Source organism: Syzygium oleosum, unplaced genomic scaffold, assembly GCF_021117445.2.
Source record: "Syzygium oleosum isolate NSW1041296 unplaced genomic scaffold, Sole_v2.1 Sole_v2.09, whole genome shotgun sequence".
Classification (NCBI taxonomy): Eukaryota; Viridiplantae; Streptophyta; class Magnoliopsida; order Myrtales; family Myrtaceae; genus Syzygium; species Syzygium oleosum.
Window position 1 is genome coordinate 4,715,319 of NW_026607493.1, and position 22,316 is coordinate 4,737,634.

General features: G+C 42.1%; 4 protein-coding genes across 5 annotated transcripts; 1 reads left to right on the forward strand and 3 right to left on the reverse strand.

Moving 5' to 3' along the window:
* Window positions 1–1,004: 1,004 nt before the first annotated feature.
* On the reverse strand, window positions 1,005–6,695 carry LOC115673702 (DAR GTPase 3, chloroplastic). 2 transcript variants are annotated; one of them, XM_030595952.2, is made up of 9 exons: window positions 6,213–6,689; window positions 5,470–5,601; window positions 5,238–5,354; window positions 4,729–4,872; window positions 4,570–4,656; window positions 3,470–3,585; window positions 2,830–3,011; window positions 1,939–1,996; window positions 1,005–1,666 (listed from the first exon to the last, which is right to left on the reverse strand). In XM_030595952.2, exons 1-9 carry the CDS (start codon window positions 6,360–6,362, stop codon window positions 1,543–1,545), a joined length of 1,110 nt encoding a protein of 369 aa, XP_030451812.1. In that variant the 5' UTR covers window positions 6,363–6,689; the 3' UTR covers window positions 1,005–1,542. The 2 variants fall into 2 exon arrangements, with proteins under 2 accessions (XP_030451812.1, XP_056170749.1); XM_056314774.1 differs by lacking the exon at window positions 4,729–4,872 and having other exon boundaries at window positions 6,213–6,695.
* A 479-nt stretch (window positions 6,696–7,174) lies between these two features.
* On the reverse strand, window positions 7,175–10,636 carry LOC115673759 (fatty-acid-binding protein 1). The gene is made up of 4 exons (XM_030596016.2): window positions 10,127–10,636; window positions 8,710–8,959; window positions 8,231–8,322; window positions 7,175–7,572 (listed from the first exon to the last, which is right to left on the reverse strand). The coding sequence occupies exons 1-4, from the start codon at window positions 10,617–10,619 to the stop codon at window positions 7,433–7,435; spliced, it is 975 nt and encodes a 324-aa protein (XP_030451876.2). The 5' UTR covers window positions 10,620–10,636; the 3' UTR covers window positions 7,175–7,432.
* Window positions 10,637–11,338: 702 nt separating this feature from the next.
* LOC115673431 (N-terminal acetyltransferase B complex catalytic subunit NAA20) lies at window positions 11,339–15,641 on the reverse strand. The gene is made up of 6 exons (XM_030595594.2): window positions 15,510–15,641; window positions 15,319–15,409; window positions 14,309–14,441; window positions 12,744–12,813; window positions 11,714–11,774; window positions 11,339–11,611 (listed from the first exon to the last, which is right to left on the reverse strand). Exons 1-6 carry the CDS (start codon window positions 15,585–15,587, stop codon window positions 11,520–11,522), a joined length of 525 nt encoding a protein of 174 aa, XP_030451454.1. The 5' UTR covers window positions 15,588–15,641; the 3' UTR covers window positions 11,339–11,519.
* A 776-nt stretch (window positions 15,642–16,417) lies between these two features.
* On the forward strand, window positions 16,418–19,498 carry LOC115673429 (uncharacterized). The gene is made up of 2 exons (XM_030595591.2): window positions 16,418–17,324; window positions 18,857–19,498. Exons 1-2 carry the CDS (start codon window positions 16,482–16,484, stop codon window positions 19,268–19,270), a joined length of 1,257 nt encoding a protein of 418 aa, XP_030451451.1. The 5' UTR covers window positions 16,418–16,481; the 3' UTR covers window positions 19,271–19,498.
* The last annotated feature ends 2,818 nt before the right edge of the window (window positions 19,499–22,316 follow it).

A 22,316-nucleotide genomic window follows, 5' to 3' on the forward strand; every position in this document is an offset into this window, starting at 1 on the left:
ACCTCCATTTTGGCTAAGACACACATTTTTTTCAATTAACTGACCAAAACACCCTCCGCTTTCTCTTCAATTTACTGTTCTTTTATTAGGCTAACAAACAAGATTGACTTTATTTGTATCATCTCTCATTGATTTCACAACATATATGCCCCATTACACCTAACAATATATCATCTTATCCTCCATCCTATCATCACTTTGTCTAGAGAAGTTTGTTAATTATAATTTATGGTCTCATATTTGTTATCACAAAAGATTAGAAATTTCTAGCTGCAACGGCTTATGAACACACAATCAGTTTCCTAATTTTCATCAAATAATTTGCGCGAAACTACATTTCAAAGTTGAAATTTAATTTCAATCTAATTATTAGTCGATCTTCATAAAAATGGAAAAAAACATTTGATCAAAATATGGAAAAAATTAACCCGTCCGAAGCATGATCAGACATTAAGCATGTTTATATTTAGATCATATCAAAACAAAACATAAGCACAAAAAGAAGAAAGACGAAACGGGACATCATAAATCTGGAGCGACCTGCATGGAGTTGAGCCATGCTTCATGCCTCCCCACCATTTTCTCTGAATTATATTAGTCAACTTCATTTTCCCGCGCATATGGTACTTTTCATAAAAAAAAATGAAAATTTTAATTACTTCGATGACCATAACCCTTTATTTTTTGTTTTTTACTTTTTTTTTCCTAATGATAACATTGGTTAATTCACACAGACAATATCATAATTCTTTTCCATTGACAAATATCCTGCAGGTTCTTGATTAGAAGACCCAAGCCCTCTGCCGCTGTGTCGGCCCGTTGGAGCTGATCAGGACAGGCCGAAAACAGGCTCATTTCATAAGCTGACCAACGCCACTCAAGTTTGCTTTAACCCGAGAATGACAGCTGAGGGAATTGCAAGTTTGGCCAGAAAAGAATCCATGTCCCATAGAGATCTTTAAGGCAACAATTTAGCCATTTTAAAAGGAACAATAACAACTACATATTACAATCTTGCAGGTTTTGGTTTTAGAACCAAAAATGAGTCACCATAGTTGGAGCAAAATGAGAGAGTATAAAGTGCAAAGTATCAGATGCTTTCTGTCCAACTTTACAACGGAACCTTCAACTTGTACAATTCACAAATTACCTCGAGTTCATGCGGTTCTGACACCTACTTACCATCACTTCAGGGCAAGAAAAATGCTTAGTTATTTCTATACATGCTTGCATTGCAGACTTTAACAATAAGGTTTCAATGGCATCCCCTCCATTTTGCTTGTCCTGAATCCTCGAACTTCTGCAAGGAGGAGAAATCAGGGATTTCCCAGTTTGCATGCCCAAACATCTCGAAGAGATCACTTTCTATTAATGGTTCCCCCTAGTTTTCAGGCCTGGATCACAATGTATCTTCTCACCTGATACTTATTTTACGAGCTCTCTGAATGAGAACATCGGGGATTCCTAGGCCTTCTTAAAGTGTGGCATTTGGTGGACATGCATCGCAAGAAAAGGTTTAGGAGACCTGTATTTCGTTAGGAACTAACGAGGAGGTCTTTCCAACGCTATCCAACCAAACTTTCCCTTGCGGAAGTCTGTCAAGATGCGGAATGCAGCTTGATGAATATCCCCATTGAACAAGTTAAGAGCAACCTTCTGAACGAATCTGCAATTAAGAAAAGGAGAAAATTAATTAGTCCTGGACCTACAGAAGAGTGAAAATGGCTGCGCATTGTCAGAAGCGTTTAAACAGCCCAAGGCTATCTCTCAACTCCGAAGATAAAGATTATTTTTCTTGCTTTTTCTCCCTTTTTTTTCTTCATTATCCATATTATGTTTACTCTTTATTCTTGCTTGGATCCTAGGCTTTTGGAAAATCTTTATGTCCAACTCATTGGAAATCTTAAAGGACCATGGTCACTAGAATCATATGCATACATGTCACCACAATGACCATCCGCATCGATCTTGTAGCGGTTCTGAAGGACCCCTGCACCTGAAAAAGAGGACCGTGGGTAAATGTAGTTGTTCATGAGAGGGAATAGATATGTACTGACAGCAACCTATTATAATGTGAATGCTCAAATTATTAAATGAAGCAGCACAAGCAAGATGGCAACGAGTTTTTTATGAGCAAAGGCAAAAAATATAGACTTTGTACAAGAGTTTCTCATCTTCTCTCGAAATAAATAATAAAATCCAGACAATTTCCTCCAACTGACAATATTTTCTTCACTTTCTCAAATGATTGACAGACAATGCAAACCGGTTTGCACTTTTTCTCCCCTTTTCCTTATTTTATTTTTCATTTTTTTTCGGGAGAAACAGGGGTGTTTCAATGACACTGAGCTTCCATAGAAATGCAAATGGCTTATAATGACTAATTAAGTTATCCTTAAATCAGTTGACGGCAAGTGCTTCAGCTCAAAAGGCAAGATTACCCCAAGTCCACACTGAGGATTGTATAGTCACTCTTGATAGTTTTATTTATTCTCCAAGCATTTGCAATGAAGCTCCAATACCTAACTAAAAGCCTCACACTAAACCAAATCAGCCAAATAGAGAGTAAAATCCAGTATGGTTAACATTGGTGGAATGCGTTGAGTGACATTTGAACAAGTATTACCAACTAACAATGGGTTATCCAGGGCTTTTCCAGCACTCAACTAAACTTCACCAAGTCTAGCAGAATTTCTATTATTGTAATATATTTTACATCACACATTGCACCTAAAAGTAAAAGCTACTTTTGCCAGCCAGCAACTGCTAGCCACAGAAGTCAGAGATAAACACCATAGGTCATGGGGAATAATGCAATGGGCAACCTACCAACTGCGGGAAGCCTTGTTAGCATTTGTACAAGAATCGCAGCAACATCAGCTACATTGTAGGATCTCTCTCCAATGTCATCACAAATGGCTAGCTTTATAGCAGCTACCTGATCACTAATTCGCATAGGGATTATTCCAGGGGAGTCTAACAACTCGAGGTCATTCCCAAAGCGTACCCATCTTCAACAGTAAAAGGAAATGCATGTATCAGTCAAACAGATATAACTGGTGTAGCAGAATTCATCCGGCATACGTGGTTTACCTAGATAGTATTATTTTACTTAAAAATTTCCATCTTTTGGATGAGCTAAAAAGAATTCTTCAAGATGAAAATTCCCAAGTAAATTTCTGAAAATAGACAGTGTAGGAAAATTTCTTATCATCTGCCAAAAAAGAATTTGCTGTAGTTTTGGACCGACTTTAGTGGTTTTCTCCATCTTCTTTTTGTTTGAAAGCAATAAATTGTTATGATATATATCACCAGAGAGTCCAGAACCTTAAAACTAGATTATAAGCACAGAACATATTTATGATACTTTCAAAGGGTACGTTGTCAAAAGGCACTTAGAAATTCAAGTAGAATCTCTTTTCCTTTTCCAGCATACCTTACAAACATAACAAATCCAATCTATACGTACTTTAATTCTCTTGTAACACCAGGTCTGGGAGCTGCTGGACACATGCGTCGCTTCAACAGACGATTAATCAAAGAAGATTTTCCAACATTTGGATAACCAACAATTCCAGCTCGAACCTGCTCAACAGCAGAGGAGTTTATACAAACAGAAGATGAAACTGTGGTATGGAATGGAGTGTGGCAAGACCCAAAGACTATTCTTAGGCTTCAAATTTGAAACAGTAACTGTAATGAACTGCCAGACTCAAAAGTATATCAAACCCTTGATTACAGAGTTATCATCATAACACGATGCAAATAACAATATAAGCATTCAAAAATTGGGTGGATGGTGACACCAGCCTGAGTGAATCCATATACCTAAGAGAATAAACAAAAAGGTGTAAAGAAAGAAAGCAGAGAATGTTCTTCTAGGCAGCTAGAAAAGGAGTATCATTACTATGACACCAGGGTTGATGGTGGAGACAATGTACACTGTTACTAGATTCGTTGGTAACAGGTGATTCTGGAAGCTGTTCCCATCACTGTAAGGAAGATGCCAACCATCTCTCTTTTCTCCAAAACCCAATATCAATACTCAAGAACCAAGATTCCCAGATACACCCAGCAAAATTTTTTCCCAGTGTAAACAAGATATGCCAAGTCCAGCTAACTAATTATCAAATCTGATGTCATGCTTCAAGCACTCAGCAGACGAAGTTTTGACTAAAATTATGTTTGGAAGATCACAGACTGCTTTCTTGATTAGAAAACTCTAGATAAAGTATAGAAATGAACTTAAATTGATATCCCTTTGTCTTGGAAAAAAATTCTAATCTAACAAGTGAGATTCTGAAAATGAAGGCAAAAAGTACAACAGTTCATATGGCAAAAGCAGAACAGATATCTGTTAGTCGTATGCAATAAAGACAATCACATGTAAAAGCTTCTAAGGTTGCATGCTGCACATAAAAGTTCACTATATGCAGATTAACAAGTATCAAATGTTCCTACCAAAAAAAAAAACAAGTACTAAATGAGTCCATTGATTTCAAAAACATTAAAACATGAAATAATCAAATAAATTGACGCAAGTGTTATTCAACAGTTGAAGGAACATACAGCTCGAGGAAGTAAACCTTTTGCCCGGCGTTTGACATTTACATCCGCTGCTAGTGTTTTTGTTAATCGGCCTAGCTTCATACTCCCCTGCAGTTCCAATACAACCATCATTTGCTATTTCCATTAAAACCAAAAGCGTGAGGGGTTTCTAAAAGATACCATTCCGAGTTTTCCGTTCGAAAAGACGACTTTTATGCCTTGTTTAGAAAAATAAGTTGCCCAAGCATTCCGGTCTGCCTTGGATATCATATCTTCTCGATTCAGCACTAAAATCCTTTTCCTAGTACCAAGCCATGATCCCATCTGCCCACAGAAATGAACTCATAACAATGAATTGTAGCATATTGATTATTTATGTGCTTGAAGCTAGTTACCCCCACATCTGACAGTGGCATAACAAATTACAATCCCATCAGGTTCACATCCCAATGCTCCGGATAATCTACTAAATATTCTATCTAGCTATATTTTTCCTTCTCAAAGTAAACGTGAAGCTCGTCAGGACCTATTGACCTCGTAGTTCCCTGATTAACTTGTCCTTACGCAGATCTTATCTTTCAAGAGTATATGATTCTTCTATTATGCACATGTTAAAAAAAACAAGATCAATATCTAAGCACATTCATGCTATCCCTGACGAGCAACCACCGCAGAACCAGTAATCTCACCTGCGGATGGCTTGTGGACAAAGGAATTCTTGCGTCGCAGACTTCTATAACAACATCCATCAACTTCAACTGCTCTTTAAGTTCTTTCTCCGTCTTCGCAATATGACCAGGATACCACTGTTTTTTGGCCGTGACACCGCAAAAATCCGTTACTCAACAACCAAGATAATCCAATCAAAACCCAGTTAACAATACCACAACGTTAGAATCGAAAACCACAGCGGGATTATACCTGAACAGTACGCAAACCTTGGGTCCAGTGATAAAGATCAGCATCCAGATCCAACCAATCCACTTCTTTGTCTTCTTCGCCGAGCTGGGCAACCCCAGTTCCATGCCAACCCGAATTTCTCCCACCAACTATCTGCGAAAGTTCCCCCAGAGAAACATTATCTCACCCTATCCATTGGCAACCGAATTCCCCAAAACAAGCCAGACCCACAACGCATTGCTAAGAGTTCATAAAGGGGAAGCGTTAATTTGAGTACTCAATCAAATTACTGCGATAGTGGAAGCACTTGGTTACTGCTGCATTCTCAAGTCACATTCTTGAAAAATAAAAAAAAATAAAAAAAAAAACAGTCGAACACGCGTGCGCGCCGAGAGAGAGAGTTTTTGAGTTGATTTCGCTGTTCTCAACTGCTTCACGAAAACTGAAAACAGCGATGATACGAAAATCTTGAAATTTCTCCCACCATCTGCAAAAGTTCCCCCAGAGAAATATTGTCCCACCCTATCCATTCGCAACCGAATTCCCCGAAACAAGCCAGACCCACGACGCATTGCGAAGAGTTCATAAAGGGGAAGCGTTATATTTGAGCGCTCGATCAAATTACTGCGAGAGGGGAAGCACTTGGATACTGCTGCATTCTCAAGTCATAATCTTGAAAAACCAAAAGAAGAAAAAAAATCTGTCCAAGACGCACACGCACACGCACACGCACGCACACACCAAGAGAGAGAGAAGGAGAGGACCTGAAAAGAGGGAGAAGGGGAGGGAGAGGACAGAGACGGCATGGCGGCGTGAGGAGGAGCGAGGGAAGGCCTGGTACGGCGGAGAGAGAAGCTGAAAGAGGGGAGGGAAGGAGAGCTTGGTAGGCATAGGCTCGAGACCCGAGCGGCCATCTTGCTGCGAAACTGATGAATTTGGACAGGAATGCTTCGCTTTCTCTCTGCAGGCTTCAAGCTTCGGGCGGTAGCTGTTTGGCGATGAATGAGCGATAGCTCCTGTAAAAGTATCCTCTCCGGTAAGATGACCGCTCTCAAAGAAAATTTTCCTCGATATCTCCAGATAAAAAAATTTGCTCCTTTTTTTCATTTTTATTTTCCCCCCCTTTTTTTTGCCCAATCTACTTGAACTAGCAAAATCACTTGAATGGAGTATGTGTCGGATACGTTTTTGCCCTGATAGTTAATTATAACGTGGGTTGAAATGGAGTTGCATTCGAGTATATGTTGATCCTCATGTGAAATTCTCCTATGCTTAGTTTTCAATATAAAGAACTTTGTCCGTAGAAAAAACGATAGAAGGACGAAATCGCCATTTCTCACTTCCGATTCCGATTCCGATTCCAGTTACACCCATTTTCCGATTGTAACGATTGGCAACAACTTTAGAACAAGAACAAGCATTGCTACACAAGAAGAAATCCTTGACCGAAAGAACTCTCTGAAAACAATGTCTCGTCAGCTCATGTCCCTGGATACTAGATGTGAGCATTTTCACTCCATAGCCACAACCAGCATAACCTTCCCGAAGCTTGACTCCACAATTGCCATCAAAAGGGTGTCAGCACAAATTTGTCCATGGTATATATAGCTTTACTATGCAGGTGCCAGATTTCATATAACGTGCAACACCACAAAATCTAGCACCCTCGACATAGCCAAAGGAGCTAACAAAGACAAAGGATGCACAAGAGATGCAATGTCAAAGATTGAGAAAATGTGACGTCAGCACTAATATGTGATACTGAAATCAGTTGTGTCGTGATTGTGGATCAAATTACACGAAAAGAATACCGCTTACATGTTTGAATCCTTTCTTAATGTTTTAGCTCCCAAGTTACTGGAACGAAGTGGTACACGACTCTTATTTAAGTTGACCGAGAAAGTAAGAGTACAGGTAAAAGAGTATGTTTAAGATCCGTCTTCACAAGCCTCTCCTGCAAACGAACAGTGGAAAGAAGTGCGAGTCACTTTTGAAGGAGAGAAGCCAAGTTCAGCTTGACATCTTCCCTAGCTTGTCTATCGAAAGGATCCTCGCCGATGTACAAGTCCAGAATCGACCGGCAAAGAAGTTTGCTCTCTATGCTTCCCACCTCGTTCCCATCAACTGCAAACATGACATTGAAAGAAGCATCAAGTAATGTCATACAAAGTCTTTCTATCAATCAAGTCAGATATAATTTTGTATCTGATGCCTTCATCACCATTGATGAGTTGGTCAGTGAAAGAGCAAGTAGTTACAACCAATGCACTATTGGTGATCGAGGCCTTTCGTTGAAAAAATTTTCTCCACCAGCCGTGTTTCGAAAAATAATTCACACAATGGCAGCTCACTCTCATTGACGAACACAATAATCAACTTTGTGTTTGCCAGAGTGGTTGCTCACATACTATTGATAGAGCCACCATCTACTACAGTATACAGATCCACAAAAACAAAATTGCTTAGTCACAAACAAGCAGAGCAGAGTAAATCAATTAACACAAGTGCACAAGAACAGGAATAATAAAGTCTATGCTAAAAGTATATGAATATAAAATGTAGCTATGCCATAGAGCAAGGACTAAAATGAGAATATGCACAATCGCCATGACTATGGTTCAACAGGATTCGAGTCACATATTCTTTAACTTTACTTCGAAGGTAAAATTCGTATGCTGTGTTTGATGTACTGTATGCTAGAGAAACACAAGACGCGTGGAATAGAACTGTTCTTCAAACAAGAAGATGGTACAATCTCAAGCAATCTATCAAATCATCTTACTTGTGGTGCGAAGTACATGACCCCGGTCTCTTGACAGGTCTATCACAGATCCTCGTGGTATTTTGTACTCATCCTTGAACTGGGAAGTAAATCTGCAGATTCATCTTTCGAAGTCACTATTGATATGGAATACATGATACTAGATGCGCAAGAGTAAAAAATTTAACACGAACACGTCTTTCTCAGATAAAGTAACATCATGGGGAAAGGAAATCATAGCAAGCCAGATTAGACGGGGATAAATCTTCAACTACTATTGGAAAAGAAGTGGCCATATGGAATAATATTCTACATGAAATTGCTCAAATCTTAAAACATCGAAAATATAAACTCGCAAGTCATTTAGGAGAGAAGGAGCTCGAACAGTTCATGTGTCCAGTATCTTTTTACTTTCAGATACATCTAAATCAAAATTCCTTACTTTAATTATTAGAATAAGTTATATGCAGCTTACAACAGCTGCCAAGACCTCAACTCACCTTTGAAGCAATTCTTTATTGTCTTCTGTACTGAACTTTTTAAGTCTGTTTCCAACTGATTCTTCAAATGCACTGCGTACGGATTTTATACTCAATTTGCCATAAACAATTTGAAGCCTGACAGTTACGCATATATCACCTTCCATCAGATCCTCCGATACTTCCTTGCTTTCCTTGAGCTCAGAAGTGGATAATTTTCCATATTTCTCCTTGAGCAACTTGTTTACATCCTCATCATCAGCATATACACCTTCACAGCCATAGCTTCGTTAGTGCTTGTGCAGATACCTTGAAGCAGAAAATATTATGATGCCCTCAAAGTGCCACAAGCCAATACAGAAGAGCAGGTTTGATCTAGAAAGATTACAGTAGCGTAAACAAGTTATAATTACAATCATTAGGCAAGCAATAGCCACCTGATTTATTCATTAATTATCTGGAAATGGATGTGGATGGTGGCACCCAATCAACTGTTCAAGCAATGCAGAGCATGTACAATAGAAAATCTGCACAAACTAAGTGTTGAATTATATTGTAAGTAAAGCTGCTGATGGATGTAATGAAAAAGGAACCAACTGGACCTCATTCATGGACTATGAAGGGCAGAGTCTAGTAAGCTGTGGAGAATGCCAAAAATTATAATATTCTAGATAGCAAATGCCTCAAAATTACTGCGACCACCAAGATCATTCACAAAATAACCAAGCCACGGATCTTGAAAAGGTTTGAGATGTCTTAATTACACGGAGGAGCTTTACTATAGTATTCAAAACATTAGATCCCAAATGTTGACCGTGACAAGCAAGAGCACTAATTCCATAAAAGCAAGCTCTAGGTCATGCTCACTCTTCTGTAGAATTCTCCCACAAAGACTGGTAGACCCCCAGTTTCAATGAAGTATAAACAAATTTTGTTCATCAATGAGTCATTCAGCTGCTCATCCAGAGTTGCCCACGAAAAAGTCTGTCTAAATGAACAATTTCCAGCAGTTGCTCCCTTAATGCCCCCTCAGGAATAGTTTCACATTCTGATCCTTCACCAGAATACTCGTGATCAGCCCTTAAAAAGGACAACATAGAAGCTTTAATGTGCTGATTGTTTGCAGAAAGCTTCCTCTAACAGCACTTACTGCGAGTAATCCCGTCTCACTTAGATATGAAGGACCTTATAATCTAGCTCTATAGTGAACAACTGAAGACACCCCAGTTCAGTGGAAAATATATAGGGACACGCACACACGACCATGTCAGTAAGCACAAACACAGGATACAGAAAGATCAAGCTGACAGCAATTCTTAAGCAAACAGTATCTTCACCCAAATTAACAAGAATGCACGATCTTCAGACACACTCGAAACATCAGAAGAAACAACAAATGATGCATGAATCCCAGAAAGAGTAGCGGAAATGCCGGTACCGAACGCATAGACATCGATGTTCTTCAACCCCAGCAGGCTCTTCCTCCTCAACCCGACTCCCAGGAGCTGCCGCGACCCGCCAACGACCGAAGGGAACGACACGCCGGTCCTCGACTCGACCACCGGAGGAGAATTCTCGGCCAGAGAGAGCGAGCCCCACAGGGGCAAGGAAGAGCTCCGGGAGACGAGGACATCGAGCGCGCTCTGGAGGAACGGGGGGCGCCGCGGGTCCCGGGACGCCGCAATGCCGGCGACGGCGGCGGCTCCGGCGGCGACGGAGGCGGCGGCGACGGCGAAGGAGAGGGCGGAGGGGCGGGGGAGAGGGTGCTTGGCGGGGGGCTGAGAAAACGAGAAAGGGAAGCGAAAAGAGACCATGGCGCTTGCTTCGGTTTCTTCACACCCCCCTCTCCCCCTCGAGAATTCAAGGAAATTAAAGTTTTGAACTTTGCGGAGTTGGCATGTGTTTTGTGAGTCTTGTCTTGTCGTGTCCATTTGCTGGCAGTTTCCAGATTTCCTTCCGACACAGCAAAAAATCCATTTCGTGTGAGAAATACGGCACGGGTGTTTTGGTCTTTTTCCTCGGGTGCGTACCAATTTTGAATGCAAGAATAACGACACGAATAGTCATATATAATCTTTAAACTTTTAATTTATTTAATATGATCTCTAAACTTTAGCCTAATATGGGATATCGTCCTTGGACTTTAAAGTTATTCAATATAATCCCTAAACTTTTGATACATGTTCAAATTAACCCCAAACTATACAAAGATTGTGTAATGTTGTCCTTCAATAAATTTAAGTTTGGAGAGGATGTTGAACATTTTCAAATAATCTACAGATTAGATTGAATATGTATCAAAAGTTCATAAATCACGTTGAACAAATTGAAAATTCAAAAACGACATTGCACATTAAGATAAAGTTCAAAAACGACATTGCACATCATACATTGAACAAAAATTCAATTCAACGATCAATTGTGTCATTTTCTCTTAAAAGTAAGACTTTAGAAAGTAGTCTAGGTAAGATGCAAAGCCTCGCATTGTTCGTGTTTACAACAAGCTATATCGCAGTTCCATCTCGATGCCATCTCCCCGAGTCCCCCGTTGTCATATGTTTCTCCTACACGGTTGTACTCACTATCAAAGACGGCGCAAGACGCTGAACTCTGGACCATTCGGGAAACTAATGCAAACAGCCAACGAAAGTTTCAGATAAAAAATGTCTCATCTTCAAGACACGTTTGAAAATCACATCGACATGTTCAACGAATAGGAGCAGGGATACAGTTTCGATCGTGTCCATGCGAACAGGAATGGTCCTGCAACCAACCACAGAGGGGGAGCAATACTAACGCATCGTCCTCGTCTGCGAGTAAGATGGACATCTCTAGTCGTACTCCAGCTCATCGGGAGTTATTGGCCGTTTGAGGGGAATGACGGACTTCTTCTCGACGTCCCGAGACAATGCTTTTCTCATATCTGAAGATGAAGATGGTGTTTGTTGAGAGAAGCGGCAATCGATAGGGAAATGATGAAATTCACAGACTGAACATATTTCATTGGGTGAGAACGGAGACTCACCTAAAGCATCTTCTTCACCAGAATAATAGCGTAGCACCCTTCTATAAATTACGTATCCTAGCTGAGAAAGGAGAAATAAAGAGAAGATGAGTCCTCTAGACAAGTAAATAAGCAAATCCTAATTGTAGCAAATTAGTATTGCGAACACATTTCTGCAAAAAAGAGGGCAACTGCTTGTGGACCCTGCACAACAGGGCATTTGTGCACGCATCACACACATACACTGATTAACTCGTTTGGATTCAGGATAATGCTAGGTATATTGGACAGTTTAAGATTGATCTACTAAATTGGTTTACGATGCCATGCACCAGATTTTCATTGGATGTCGAGCATCATACTTATTTAAAAGGCACGGTTATAGTCTGCAACATTAATCAATAAACATTTTAGAAGATTAGCTTATGAATAATTACACAAATGGTCATTGAACTATGGCCCAACGTGCAATGCCATCCCTGAACTTTTAATTTGTCCAATATGATCCCTGAATTTTAGCCCAATGTGTTAATTAAAAGTTTAGAGACGGTATTGCATATTTGGCCATGGTTCAAGGACCATTGGTGTATTTTCCCTTAATGTTAATATGCCTAACATTACTCGATATGATTTCCTATAAGTAAAATGAAGGCTGAGATTCTTTAAGGCACTAATGGATTTTCGCTTCCCACGACCACGCATGGAGCTGAGCATCTTTTTGGTGCCTCACAGGTCAATTCAATCGCGGCTGACGGGTACAGAGAACCTGAACTTATGGATGGGGGTTGGAGACACGGGCTACAAACTCCTAAAGCTCAGAATTGTTTCAGTAAATTAGGGGCTTCTCTTTTCATTAAAAGAGTTTCGAATCCTAATCCCTTCATCATTATAATGCATGCAGTTCTCTCATGTCTGAGCACATTGGAAGAACGCATGTCTTTTCTACGACATTATTGACGGAAAACAAAAAAAAAGAGGACTACGGAGAACAAGAAAGAATGTAAATTTTTCAAAGGTCGGCAAAGAATTCAGCTAGTCGAAAAAGGTTCACCTTTTCATACATCTTTATGGCTGGAGTGTTTGATGCTCGCACAAACAGATCAACAAAGTAAGCCTTATCACTGCCAAAGAAAAGTTCTTGTAGTGTTAATAATGGAAATGAAAGCACATGACCTCCTAATAGATACAGCTTATAATGAAACCCTCAAATGAAAAAAAATAACATTATCAATGTTTAGGCAGTATAAAAAAAATCAGAATCTAAATAGACAGGTTCAGCTAACATAATATCCAAGAAAAAAATGAATACAAATGAACAAGCACAGTGTCTTCTTTGACTATTGATGAGACAGACGTTACAAACTCATATTAACAACTGAAACAAATAAAACGACCAAGTCTTCATTTGATTCAATCACCTAATCAGTTCCAGATGATTTAATGCACTAGGGGAAAAAACTCCTGGCTCACGAGACAACATATCAAGCATATGACTGGATTTGCCATCAATTTGAAGTAAGTAGTGCATAGGAAGATTGCAGGATATGCTGAAAGGAATCTAGATGAGGATTTGCAAGTATGTGACTTTAGCACTTACCGAGCTTTTAGCCAAAATGTGACCATTAGGACGGAGAGAAACCAATGTCAATGGAATCATTCCAAAAGAAAGTATTTGTTCTTTAGTTTAAAAAGTCATAAATCATTGAGACCCAAAGAACCTGAACCAACAACTTTAACCTGCTAGGTGACCAGGCTTCTATCAGTGGCAGGAGAAGCCTAAACAGAAACCATCTTGTCTGTTTTGTGTTGACCAGTATTCGTAACTCAACTAGTATACTGTATCCCCACAAATGACAAAGCAATTCAATGAATAACTACCTACTCCATGACCCTTTCCGAAATGACTCAACCCATCCATCATTTGGCACTAACAGAAGAACTTTTAATGTCTCTTCATGGTTCAGTAATCTGGGACCACTTAAAGGTTTCAGTGGTTCTTCGTTCATTTGTCCTTGAATTCCCCATAACAACGTTTTCACTATGGCTCAAATGACTTATGCAATAGCAAAATGGTAGCTATACTACCTTCAAACGGCCGCCAGCTTAGTAAAGACAGGAGCTGACAAGACAATAATTACGAGATAGCACATGCACAAGTCTTACAAAGTCAGGCCAAAGGTTTTTGCATATATCAAAACATGTAATACCATAGTCCTCCTTTTAAACTGAACCACATACGCTTTATGCAATAACAGAAGAGGGAAGAAATAAAAAGTTCCATTTCTCATTATCGTGCTTCTACATTATAAACTTTTGCTGACTCTTCTTTATTTTACTATCTCAGAGAGAGGCAGAGACAGAGAATAAAAATAGCACCTCCACATCATGCTCCAAATCCTCTGGAGAAATTTAGGGAATTATTCACTTGACCAGGGAACACATATGCTCCAATTCATTTTCTATAAGGCTAAAGCATTTCTCTGGTCATTAATGAAAAGGTAATTCACACAAATTCAGCGATAAAGAGATTCGACCATAGCTTAAATCGGCCTTTTCTGAACAAAAGGAGCAGAACATGGACGGTTAGTATAAGATAACATTGTGCATTTTGCTTACATCTTGTCACTATTATCTTCCAGCAGATTCATCAGTTTCTTGGCCACCTGTTGCCTCCGATACTCTGGAGCAACAGTTACAGCAGTTACGTGCCCATGCCAAGATTCACCCTGCCCTTCAACTTTTCCCATAACTGCATCCATACACACACAGAGGAGGAAAATGAAAGTTTTGCTTAAGTGATGCCTGGATAATATATGGGAAGAATTTACAGCGAAGACCAACAAAGAAGCTACAACAGAAGTGACAATGCTGGCACAGGAGGAAACATTGCAATCCCACATCATCAGATTACCCTCGCCAGACTTGCTCATCTTGCTCTTACCCATCCATTGAAAATAAAAGCACTTCACTTAGACTCTCATCTCTATATGGTAATTTTTATACCATTCTCTCCTATTTACAAGCTTCAATCAAACTTCTGATGACTTTGAATGAACAATTACCACTTAAGTACATATAACGGCACATGTTCTATCGACAAGAAATCCCATATAACAGCACAGCAACCATATCATCACATCGAAAAATTGTGTAAGGATAAAGTGAACTTAGTGATAGCTTCCAGAACTCCTATCCCTCTACCCTACAGGCATCTAGTGGACAAATGCTACTTCTTGCACCCATTAGTACTCTTATCATCTATTCTCTAATTCTCTACTAATGTCAGGTCGCATTGCTCCGGGAAAACATTATATGATTGCGTGTGTCAGAGAGAGAGACATGGAGATGGAAATAAAAAGAAAGAACAAAAATCCATCCCACAGGTTGAACAAGTACACGTTGTTACAAGAAAATGCACAGTTCTCGCTTGGAAACCCAAATTTTGTAAGCCAACATACAAAAAAGGGGTTCTTCCTCCATGAGCACGAAATCACGCAGCGCAATCTCCGCAGGCAACAAACCGTGGAACCGAGAAATGAAATTCAAGATCAAGAACATCGTATGAACCGACAAGGTCATCCACAAGAACCTAAGAAACAAAAATGGGGAAATTCCAGCTTACTCACTGTAACCCATGATTCGGTTGCCGGGACCTTCGGCGACGTGGAAGTAATCGGGCCATCTCGCCAAGTAGGTCATGTAGAACGACATGTTGAACTGCGCGGATTCAAAAATTTCAATCCTCAAGAGCCAGTCTTGCGGCTGAAATTTAGGAAGTTGGAATCGGAGAAGAGTCGGGGGAAGGAGAAGAGCTCACGGTTTCGGTAAGGTGGTCGAGATTGACGGACGCGAAGCGGAGGAGGTCGTCGCAGCAGAATCTGCGGATCGTCGTCATCTTTTCTTCCGCGTTGGGCCTCCCCCAATCGGCGGCACCAGAATGTTACCGATTTCAGCTGGAGAGGTCTTCCGAATCAAGTGAGTTTTAAGCCTAGTACTCCGTAATCCGGTTTAAATAAAGCTAAAACATGAACCCGGCTTGCGAAAAAACTAAATTCCATTTTTGTTTCTGAAAAGAGAATTCAATTTTTTTTAGAATTTCAGTTTTCTATACCAAACAAATGGCCCAATTCCTTTACAAAATGGGATAAACTTTATCTTGGGTCCCAGCCTAAACTTTTTTTGATTTCATAGCAAACACCGACTTTAACTCGTGTCCCAATTATTGCCCAAATTTTTTTTTTATTTCAAGAAAAAGCATCAACTTTCAATATAGAGCTCTCATTAGGTTTTCGCCAAGCATATGTAGAATGACAAGTCGAATTTATGAAAACTTGATGGGGGCCAAATCTAGATATAGATTAAAAGTTTATTCTTTTTTATTAGACGAAAGAAAATTTGGGTTAGAATTGGAACAAAAGAAAGTTTATGTGCTTCGAGACAAAAGAATGGCTAAAATTAGGATACAACCTAAAATTTGTGTTTTTTTTACGAGACATAAAAAAAAGTTTGGGTAATAATTGAGACCCCATTTAAAGTCGGTGGTTTTAAGGTAATTAGGCCGAAAACAAGATCATTCAATTTTTTTTTCTTTTCATTTTTACTATCTTTGATATGAACCGGGCCGGACGTGATAAGATACGAGTCGGTCTTGCGATTGATAACCCGAGCTAGACTGGACCGGTGCTGATTGACCGGAATTACCAATATCTCTGTTCTGTATATCTTTTCTTCTCCGTTCTTCTCCACCTCCTCCTCCTGTTCAATCCCGAAGCCGAAACGAAACCCTAGAATGGACATCCTCAAGCAAGAACTCCTCAAGAAGCGCCAAACCCTCGCCGAAGAAACCGGCGGCCGGCGCGTCTTCAAGCGCTCCGAGATCGAGCAGAAGCAAATCCAGAAGCTCCGCGAGCAAGAGAAGCGCGAGCTCGAGGCCAAATCCCGCCGCCACTCCTCCTCCTCCTCCTCCGACGCCGCCTCCAAGCCCGACAATCCCTCCTCCGCCGCCGCCTCAGCCTCCTCCTCCGCCGTCTCCACCTCGGCCGCCGCCGCCGCGTCGTCCAAATCCCTCACCCACGAGCAGAACATCGACAACCTTGTCCTGCCGAGGCAGGAGGTGATCCGCCGCCTCCGGTTCCTGAAGCAGCCGATCACGCTCTTCGGCGAGGACGACGACGCCCGGCTCGACCGTCTCAAGTACGTCCTCAAGGCGGGGCTGTTCGAGGTCGACAGCGACATGACCGAAGGTCAGACGAACGACTTCCTCCGCGACATCGCTGAGCTGAGGAAGCGGCAGAAGAGCGGGATGATGGGCGATAGGAAGAGGAAGGAGAGAGACGACGGCGCGGGGGAGGACGGAGAGGGCAGGAGGGGTGAGGATGAGCTGAGTGGTGATGGAGGATCGAGCGGAGCCGAAGCCGATAAGGATTTGAAGCGGATGAAGGCGAATTTCGACGAGCTGTGCGAGGAGGATAAGATCTTGGTGTTTTTCAAGAGGTTGTTGAATGAGTGGAAGCAGGAGTTGGATGAGATGCAGGAAGCAGAGAAGCGGACGGCGAAGGGGAAGTCGATGGTGGCGACTTTCAAGCAGTGTGCTAGGTACTTGCATCCGCTGTTCAAGTTTTGCAGGAAGAAGGTGAGGTTTCTATTCCTGAAAATTTTGTCTTGACTAGGTTTCTAATGTCTTTAACTTATTTTTAAGGCAAAAGGGGAAGTTGATGTTTGTTTCACTTATTGTGATCTTCTTTTTGGGAAAAAACTACTTGTGATCCTGATACTGATTCGGATGATTGACTTGCTCGAAGTGTAGATGCGTGGATGTTTCTGGTTAGCTCTTGCTACCTTGCTCGCTCTTTGTTGGAAGTTTGAGCGTTTCATCCGCTGGGTGAAGCCTAAACAATGGGAAGAAATTTGTCAAACTCTAAATTACTGAAAACTGAGGGAGAGGGATCTAGTTTCATTCACTAGTGTGATAGATTAGATTTCTTCATGATCACTCCTTTGCTGGTTTCGCGGTTGATTGTCCATGTGGGAGTGGCGGTGCTCTTTGCTGTGTTATGAGAGGGAAAGTAATAATTCTCTGTCACTGGCGGAATAGTTTCTGTGAGGAGATTAATCCATTATGAGTACTCTTGGTGCTTGATATACATCTGCCTACACGGTGTTCCAAATCTTGTCATGCCTGTTTGCTTCTTTCTTCTCATCTGGATTTTTTAGATTTCAAGTGTCTTAAGAATAGTTTCAGCCCTTCTTTTATGGGTAAGATATGGAGGGAGAAGATGAGAATTGAACCCAACCCTCTTATATTGAGGAGATGGACCTCCTCCAAGCCGAGCCCTTGTGCTTGAGTATGGCCTTTGTTACTCTGAATTAATAAGGAGGTAATGGTTGAAACCCTCAACTATTGTCCACAGTATTCCCCATATTATATTTCTGGGTGAGCGCAATTTCCTAATATTGAAATTATTGTGCTGAGACTATTGTAACAATTGGATAGGATTGCTAGGAATTTTCATTTTCGTTCACCTGTTCTGTTACACCTGTTCTCACCCAATAATATATCTTAGGTTGATGCTTATACCATGTGAAACTTTGACATGGTATCACACACCTTCTCTCCTCTTCCTTGAGGTTACTAGTGTTGGGCCCTCATGCTATAGTGGTAACGAAATAATTTTTTTTTATGCAAAGATTCAATTTCACTCAGGTTAACTGGCTGGTAGTTTCATAGTTCTGTGCATCGGCTAGCATCACTTAAAGTGACGTATAGAAGGCAGATCTCACAAAAGTTAACTTTCTTTGCTTACTTTCATTATCGTGGATACATTCGTAATCTGGAACTTGTCGTGGTAGTTTATATCGCTCGGCATTATTTGAATTTTTGGAGTTGAAGGAGCTGGTATTGAATATTTATAGATTTGGAGCAGTTCGTATTGCTCGGGTGTGGAGATGGTAATGGAGTGAGCAGATATTGATAAATGAGATGGTCATACCATAATGAACTAATCCTTTTTTCTCCTTCTCTTATCTGGGTCGAGAACGCATGGATAATCTGTGTCTTGTGTCTATGAGTGGACACTTCTTTGTTTTGCTCTCTTTTTTGCGGTTTATGAGAGGACAAATCGATGATGTGATACTGATTGCATCTCTGGTTATCTAAATCTCCAGGTTCTCCCTGATGATATCCGGCAAGCATTGATGATAGTTGTTAACTGTTGCATTAAGCGAGACTACCTAGCAGCTATGGATCATTACATAAAATTGGCCATTGGAAATGCACCCTGGCCTATTGGTGTCACTATGGTTGGTATCCACGAACGTTCAGCTCGTGAGAAAATCTATACAAACAGTGTGGCCCATATCATGAATGACGAGACAACCCGTAAGTACCTGCAATCAATCAAGAGATTGATGACATTCTGCCAGCGGCGATACCCGACCATGCCTTCGAAAGCTGTTGAGTTCAACAGCTTGGCCAATGGTAGCGATTTGCAGTCACTGCTGGCTGAAGAGAGGGCTCCTGCCGGCAATCAAGCTACTGAGGAAAGGCTCCGGTTGATGCCTGCACCGTGGGAAAGCTAGTTCTGTCTCATTTACGATGATTGATCCAAACGGTAAACTCCACATAATGTCTGATTCCTTGCAAGTTTGTAACCTTGGCAAAGCTGTAGTCATTGAACTTCATAGCTGTATTACTCCTGGATATAGTAAGGCTCTGGAAATTGCTGCCGATTGAAAAGCCTTTGTCACAAAGAAATGAGTTTGTATTTCTCTTTTCATGCTATTGCAAATAAGGTACTGGGTACTCTATTTACTATGTAGATTAAAGTCCATCTGGACCATTGATTAGGTGGTTCTCATAGTGTAACGGACATAATTAATGGTTCGGGACAAAATCTCACTTTTTAGCCTACATGTATACGGAGGAAGTTGGACTTACACCTTCCTCCGACCGCCCTTATTGCGGGCTATTTGTTGGCCCAATTCCCTAAAAAACCCCAAACTTTAGCCTTTGTCCCAATTATATCCCAAACTTTTTTTTGTCTCATAAAAAACCCCAAATTTTTACTTTTGTCCCAAATCTACCCCGTTTACTATTCATCCAATTTTTTAATATTATTTTTATTTTTTCGAATTTTTTTCTTTTCTTTTCTTTTTTTTTGTTTCACCTTCAACCTTCGGCCGGTCGCCGGTCCGGCGACCGACCGCAGGCGAGCACCGGCGAGGTCGGCCCCGCCGGCCGCCGGCGAGGTCGACCTCGCCCGGCAAGAGGGCGGCGAGCCTCGCCCGGATCCGGCGAGGCTCGGCCCGCCGGCGGGCGAGGTCGGCTCGCCCGGAACGGCGAGGTTCGGCCTCGGCCGACCTCGCCGGTCCGGCGACCGACCGCAGGCGAGGGCCGGCGAGGTCGGCCCGTGGCCGCCGGCGAGGTCGACCTCGCCCAGTAGGGCGGCCGAGCCTCGCCCGGATCCTGGCGAGGCTCGGCCCGGCCGGGTTGGCGAGGTCGGCCGCGCCGCTGTCGGGCGAGGTCTACGAGGCCGAACCTTGCCGTTCTTTGGGCAAGGTCGACCTCGCCCGGCTCACGGCGGGGCCGAGCCTCGCCGGATCCGGTGAGGGTGCGCCGCCGGCGGTGGCGAGGCTCGCCTCGCCCAACAACGGCGAGGCCGACCTCGCCATCGGCCCGCCGGCGAGGCAATGGCTGAGGCCGAACCTCGTCGTTAGCCGGGCGAGGCCGACCTCGCCAGTGCCGCGGGCAGACCGAGCCTCGCCAGATCTGGCGAGGCTCGGCCTCGCCCTTGCTGGGCGGGGCCGACCTCGCCGGCGGCCGGCGGGGCCGACCTCGCCGGTCCTCGCCTCTGGCCGGTCGCCGGACCGGCGACCGGCCGGAGGTTGCAGGTGAAACAAAAAAAAAAGAAAAGAAAAGAAAAAAATTCGAAAAAATTGGATGAATAGTAAACGGGGTAGATTTGGGACAAAAGTAAAAGTTTGGGGTTTTTTATGAGACAAAAAAAAGTTTGGGATATAATTGGGACAAAGGCTAAAGTTGGGGTTTTTTTAGGGAATTGGGCCGCTATTTGTTGCTTCCTTGTGTTCTTGAACCATCCTCACCACTCCTTCAAGATTTACTTGAATGGTCAACGCTCTCGTCCAACAAGACATGTCTCATGGATTGCTTTTCCCGATCAAAGTTGTTCGAGAATATCAGATTACTCGTGCTCTCCCTAACAAGCACGGCATCTTGAGCCAACTGAACTCCCCTCAACGGAGCTCTCTTTCGCCCATTAGATTTGTCTTCGTCTTAGCAAATCGAGGATCTTTTCTTAACATACCCCGTACAAGTTGGGAAACATGTTCTGATATCATCTTTCACTATCTCTCAGAAGCAGGTGCGGGACAGCACGCACTTTGAGGCGGTAGGGATCACGATCGCACCGCCGCCAGCGACCTTGTTGGCAATGTAGCGATGGCAGCCATCACATCGTCACCGGCATAAAACAAGAACCGGCACACCAGCTAAGGAAAACGATCGTTAGCGACATGGCAACGTACTTCTAAAGATCTGAGGGATGTTGCAAAACTGACCAGGAAAATTGCAACAGCATGAAAAATATTTGGCGGACTTATAAAACTTCGAGGTGAGCACCGGATCTTGCTCAATTTGGAAACCCATCGGCAACGACTTAAACCGATTAATTCGATTTCAGGTCAGTTCCAAAGAGGGGTGCGGTTCCCGATTTCAAAGCTAGGATCGGCAGCATTATCCTGAAACCAGTTCGACCAAGCTAGTTTTTGGAGTGAATCGATCTTGAACTTGTCTTGAAGCCTCTTTTTTGGAAAAAAAAATCGATTTATCATTACGTTCACCGTTAGTGTAAAAAAGAACTTCTTACACATTCACCGTTTGATGTAATTGACATGTTTATAATTTCAGTTGCAAAATAATCTCTACTTATACATGTCACCCATCAATAAATGAGTGAAAAATTATTTACACTGACGATTAAACCCAATAAAAATTTCACCAAAAAAAGAAAGTTTTCAGCCATCATGGTTTTCAATTTAAACAAACAACCGCATAATCGCTCGATGTTCGGTGACATCCTTGCCTTGGGATAAGCTTGGATAAGTATGGGTAAAATTTTCCGGATAACATATACAAGTCTTAGAGATCATCCCACCCAAATGACTTAAGGACTTAGAAAATAAATAAGTAGAACAAATTTGCTTCTACCCCAAGCAACTCCAATGACAAAGCCGTCGTTGGCTTCGTTGGCGACCACTGCGCGGTGGTCAGGCGACCTCGTCACGGTGGTCGCCTTAGATTCGAGCTCTCAATTCCCGCTAATTAGTCTCTCTCTCCCTATCTCTACTTCTAACCCTGTGGGCGGTTTACCACCGTGCACCGGCCATCGAGACCACCTCAACGGCGGCCACCATCTCAAGCTCGCGTCTCTCTCTCCATTCGACACGGCGGCACGCGGTGATGGTGGCTGGGTGGACCTCCCCGACTGCAGCGGGCTCGCGGCGGTCGACCGCTCGGCCCCCGAAACGTCCTAGCCAGATGCTTGGTGTTCTTATTTAAATTTCTTCGTTTTATTTTTTCGAGTTTTTTTATTTAAAATTTCACCAA